At 41.4% G+C, this 5,932-nt stretch overlaps 1 protein-coding gene across 1 annotated transcript; it reads left to right on the forward strand.

Annotated features, from left to right (window-relative positions):
- Positions 1 to 764: 764 nt before the first annotated feature.
- LOC122546105 (mesothelin-like protein) lies at positions 765 to 5,926 on the forward strand (the record flags this gene model as incomplete). The annotated part of the gene is made up of 7 exons (XM_043684934.1): positions 765 to 916; positions 1,765 to 1,796; positions 2,438 to 2,507; positions 3,220 to 3,401; positions 4,138 to 4,284; positions 5,534 to 5,667; positions 5,863 to 5,926. Coding segments are annotated over exons 1-7 (696 nt in total), but the record flags the coding sequence as incomplete, so codon positions are not given.
- Between the last annotated feature and the right edge of the window lie 6 nt (positions 5,927 to 5,932).

Consider the following 5,932-nt stretch of genomic DNA (forward strand, 5'->3'; position numbering starts at 1 on the left):
CATGTTTTAACTCTGATCTCAAGTCCTCACTTTCTCCTAGTCACATGTGGGTCAGGCCATAGAATATCACAGAATCCCCACAGTATGGAAACAGGCCCTTTGGCCCAACAAGTCCACACTGACCCTCCAAAGAGTATCCCATCTAGACCCATCCTGTACCCTATTATTCTACAATTAACCTTGACTAATGCACCTAACCGATACATCCCTGAACACTATGGGCAATTTAGCATGGCCAGTTCAACTAACCTGTACATCTTTGGACTGTGCGAGGAAACCGGTGCACCCGGAGGAAACCCACGCAGACATGGGGAGAATGTGTAAACTCGACACAGACAGTCACCCGAGGCTGGAATCGAACCCAAGTTCCTGGCACTGTGAGGCAGCAGTGCTAACCATTGAGCTCCATGAAGGAGGTTGTGTCCTTGCGCTGAACTGGGTGGGATTTTCCTGACAGATGTTCATGGTCATCAGTAAACTCTGAATTCCAGAGTGCACCTTTTCTCAACATAGTGTGGGAGCTCAGCACTGACAGTACCTTTTGTCAATGTAATGCGGGAGCTCAGCACTGACTGCACCTTGTCTCAATGTAGTGTGGGAGCTCAGCACTGACTGCACCTTGTCTTAGTGTAGTGTGGGAGCTCAGCACTGACTGCACCTTTGATAACTCAACGGCCCCATTTAAAGGAAACAGGAAGTATAGCAAACATTCAAGCTCGGGGTGCACTTGCTTCGTGAAAAATGTGGCCACTGCTACTTGCCCTGTGTATGCTAATCATGACTTTATTCCCTTTTTACAGGAAAATCCAACTGGTTTCTGGTTCTAAAAAGTGTTACATTTGACCAGATATGATGGCAAATACACCAGTGTCCAATTGCCTCCTTCCAATGAAGCTCATAACTCTCATTGTCATTGGTAGGTTAATGCCTTTAATTGCTATTTTTCAATTTTGGGATCTATCTGTGGCCTAATACAGGCCACAATTGTGACATGCCAGGGAAATGAAAGCAATGCATCATTGACCTGTTCTGGCTTTACAGAGCAGGGATCCTGAACTGTACAGTCAGCTGCAGATGAAATGCCCTGTTACTCGAAATGATTGAACTATATTTTGTGTTCAGCTGACTGAAGAAGTCTTGAACTTTGGATTTGGTATCACGAACAAAAGCCTATAATCAGAATTCAAGTCTATCTTCAGAACAATTTAATTTGTGGAACTCTATACCACAGAGTTCCTGAATATATTGGAGTGCAGGATTCTTTCATTAATCTCTTAATGCCTCACAGTGGAAAATTTGTTAAATAAAAAGTAGCACTATGCATCTAGTTGTTTCGGAGGTTATTGAAGCATTCTGTTCCTTTGTAATATCCTCACTTTGTAATGATTCATTTTGGATATTACAATGGTACTGCTCCATACAGTAGCAGGTATATTTTAATTTAATTTAGTTTCATTTATTATTTTCACACATACTGTGATAAGATTTGCTTTGCATATTAACCAGAGAAATCATACCTTATAAAAATACTCTCCTTGAGTAAGCAGTTGATCCACACAGTGACCTTCTCCATCAAATCAGTGATAATTATTATTCAATTGCTCATGTCTTGAGTTAGGGGATCTGAAACAGTTTCTCTTGTTCTTTGATTTGTTCATTCATGAGCTGTGAGATGTTGCACTGAGGTATGAAGTGTGTACGTTTTGATGAACAAATGATTTGCGGAACTCTCCTTTAACAGATTATTCTGATATTTCCTTTCAGGTTTCTTTCTGACCATTTTGAATGCTCAGTCGGTAAGAGGAATTTGATATCATCTCTTGCATATCATTGAAAATTTAATTAGAGAGCGCACAATCATTCCAAGATCAGTCTGATGTAAAATATTGTATAATAATTAAGGCAAAGTTTGAGAAGTGCAGATTTGATAAGGGCAGTGAGTCAATGTGAGAAGTTGACCTGTGCTCTGTTATATTAATATTTAAAAAATAGCAGTAACCAATCAATAAGAGCAAAGGTACTTCAAGTGACACATTCCTCGTTGTGGAACATAGTCATGGAATCTCTACAGTGTGGAAGCAGGCCAGTTGGCCCATTGAGTCCACACCAACCCTCCAGACCCAACCCCATCCCTGTAACCCTGTATTTCCCATGGCCAATCCTCCTAAACTGGACATCTTTGGACTGTGGGAGAAAACTGGAGCATCTGGAGGAAACGTGCGGACACGGGGAGAATGTGCAAACTCCACATAGACCGTCATTTAGAATGGAACCAAACTTAGGTCCCTGGTGCTGTGAGGCAGCAATGCTAACCACTGTGCCACCCATTAGTCAATCAGTCTTTAAAACAAGCTATATGGCTATTGAGTTAATTATGTGTTTAAAATGTATGATATAAATGAATACAAGAGTGAGTAGCTTGTTTGACCCTCTGCAGGCTGTTGGTGAGAAAGGATCACAACGACTCAGACCGATCTTGTTTAGAAGACGTGTGAAACGTGCCACTGGTAAGTAATGAGCAATGAGGCAAACTGTTTATTGATGTAGGCCTATGTGACATCATCTAGCTCCGACCCACCCCAGCTCATTGGCCGCTGAAATCCTCATCCATGCCTTTACTTTCTCCTGCCTTCATTACTGCAATGCACTGCTGGTCAGCTTCCCATTTTCCACTCACTGTTAACTTCTGCCTATCCAAAACTCTGCTATCTGCATCCAAATTGGCAGCATGTCCTGTTTATGCATTGACCTCGTACTCATTGCCCAAACACATTTTTGAGGTGGGAGCCACCTCTGTTTCTTTATTTAAACACCTCCCCATTGTCTTACACCTCCTTATCGTTATAGCCACTTCTAGACCACAAGCCCATCTATGTGTTTCCAATGCCGATCTCTTCAGCTTTTCCGATTTTAATCACTTGACCATAGGCAACCATGTTATCAAGGCTCCAAAATCTGGACTCGCCTTCTTAAACATTTCTGCCCGTGTACTTTTCTGTCCTTTTAAGATAGTCTTTACAACCCTATTCTATGACCAAACCTTTGGTCATCATTTTTAATGTCACCTCATGTGGCTCAGTGTCAGAGTATCTTGTGAACCTGTAGCATGATTAGGTCCTACACCTCAGGCTCCATTCCCAGCCAAGTCTGGCTGTATGTTACGTGTCTATATACTGACATCTGCATGTGTCGAATGCAAATGTGTTTGTGTGCTTGCAGATTGTACCAATGGCTTCATTGCAAAAGATATGACCAGCAATACATTATTGCCTGCACTGTATCCTACTGAACAGTTAGACGCTTGCTTGAACAACAGTGTGCTCCTTGCAAATCTCACCGAACTGGGACATATCGCTTTTAGTAGAAATCAGCTTCTTGTTCTAAAAAGGAAACTGGGAGAGGTAAGGTTGCATCATTTGGAAATATATTCTTCCCTTGATGTATACTTCTAGTATCCAACATAGTTAATCCCTAAGAACCATCCATGCATAGGGTGGCATAGAAACTGGATACAAACAGGCCAGTTAGCCCCATCAGACCACCCTGTTGTTTATGCTCCATTCAAGCCTTTCTTGCATTTTTCCTCATCTAAATCCGTCATTGCCACCCTCTAATGTGTTCTGCCACATATGTTTGTTCAACTTCCCGTCATAGTACTTGCTTCAACATGTAGCTCATTTTGTAAAGTCTTAGGATGCCCAAATAAATGCATCTTGGTGACCCTCAAGAAAGATCAGATTGTAGTTTTAGTGAAGTGTGAACTGCATGATTCAACTACACACCCAGGCTGCAGAGATAGGTGGCTGGATTTCAAGTGAATTTAACCTGTGAGATTCCCAACCTTGAGACACTCATGGAAGAATGTGTAACAGGAGTTGAAGGGTATGAACTGAGCAATTGGACAAGACATCGGGACACCAATATAAAACTGACTCGAAGAGTGTGACCCACTGCAAGGGCCCCATTGGTGTTGCACAGTCCCATCATTTGCTTTCCATTGCTGTGTAGCCATGAGAAAGAAAGAGATAGCCATGACCACTACGCAATCTATAAGAGAACTAAGGTTTACAAGTGTAGTTTTGACATCTTGCGCACTTTAATCTGGCTGAATGTACACTTTTTGATATTTTGGAACAGATATTCACAAGTGGACTGCCAGAAGAACGGATACGACAGCTGGGATTCATTATTACTGTGTACGGCCCTGAAGAGATCAGCATGTGGAACATAACAAGTGCAGATACCCTTGCACTTGTTCTAAACAACAGCCCAAATCTGAACACGGTATGGATTAGCACCGAGCTTCTGATTGTATGACCCTGATAAAAAGCACGCGTTATGCCCAGAATTCAAATGTTGTTTGGGCTGCAATGAGTGATGAGAAAAACTAAGGCAAAAATGGAACCTTATTGCTACCTGTGATGTGCTAATACATTAGTCATCAGCTAGTTTAGAAATGTTCTTTGAGCTAAAACAAACCTATGGTGCATGAAGAGAATTCGATCTATACAGACCTGATTCTGACAAGAAAAAACTTTGGTAGCGACATTACTGAATGCTGCAAGTATAGAGCGACTCAATCAATACAGAAAGGCACTTTGCTTGTTAGTTTCTGTTACATTTCAGTGAGAAACATAGAATAAGAGAATTATCACAGTGCAGAAGGAGACCATTTGACCCATTGTGTCAGTGTCAGGGCCTCTGCAGGAGCAAATCAGCTAGTCTCACTCATCACCATTAGGCTGTAGTTGCAAATTCTTTCTCTTCTGATGACACATCCATTCTGTTTTGAAAGCTTTAGTTGATTCTGTTTCCACTGCATTCTCAGACAGTGAATTCTTGATCCCTAAATAAAATGATGAACTGCGGATGCTGGAAATCTGAAACAAAAACTGAAATTGCTGGCGAAACTCAGTAGGTCTGGCAGCATCTGTGAGGAGAAAGCAGAGTTAATGTTTCCTGGCTGGTGATTCTTCAGCAGAACTGTTTTGCCAGCAATTTCTGCTTTTGAATTCTTGATTCGCTTATTTTGTAGAATATTTTTCCCTGTGCTGCCTTTCGGTTTTTTTAATTGGTCAATCACTTTAACTTGATGTCATTTGGTTCTTGACCATTCCACCACAGGAAGCAGTTCCTCCCTAGCTGCTCTATCCAGACTTTGAACACCTCAGTCTAATCAGCCTTCGCTCTTTTCTAAGGAGATTTGTTCTGGCTTCAGCAACCTGCCCATGGAACTAAAATTCCTCATTGCTGTGACCTCCTCATAAATCTTTCCTCTGCCTCTCTAACCATGTTGTTAATACTGATGTGGATACCTACTATTTTCCCCATACTGATATGGATTTCTACTATTTTCCCCTATATTGATATGAATTCCTAATATTTTCCCCTGTACAAATGGATAAGCTCTCACATATTTTACAAAGTAGTGCAAAGAAGTGAAAAGGACGAATGCGTAATCCAACAATATTCTGGGTTTATAGAATGTATGGGGCACAAAGATAATAAACTGAGCTTTTCTCTTTCATTTCAGAGCAAGGTAATTATTGGAAATTACCTGCAGAGATCTGGGCAACTAAACGCTGTTGCTTTGGATGCGATTGGTGGTCCACTACTGTGTACTCTGAGCGAAGAGAACCTTAGGACCATCCTTCCCAGTGAACTGAAGTAAGTGTCAGATTCTCTAAAGCTACTCTGCAAATCTGCTCTCTGACTCTCTATTTGACCGAGCTGTGACAAAACAAACCTGCAGAAGTCCAAAGGAGAATTTTGTGAATAACTGAGGGCAAACGTCAATGAATGCAGACTACCTAAGTTGCTTAAGTGTCAATGATTACAAAATGCATTACTCTTTTGTTGCAGAAAAGCCAGGCCACTGAATATTTTCACATGTACCCAAGCGAAGAAAGACATACTCTTCGGGATCGCTAAA

Source organism: Chiloscyllium plagiosum, unplaced genomic scaffold, assembly GCF_004010195.1.
Source record: "Chiloscyllium plagiosum isolate BGI_BamShark_2017 unplaced genomic scaffold, ASM401019v2 scaf_7876, whole genome shotgun sequence".
In the NCBI taxonomy this organism is placed as follows: Eukaryota; Metazoa; Chordata; class Chondrichthyes; order Orectolobiformes; family Hemiscylliidae; genus Chiloscyllium; species Chiloscyllium plagiosum.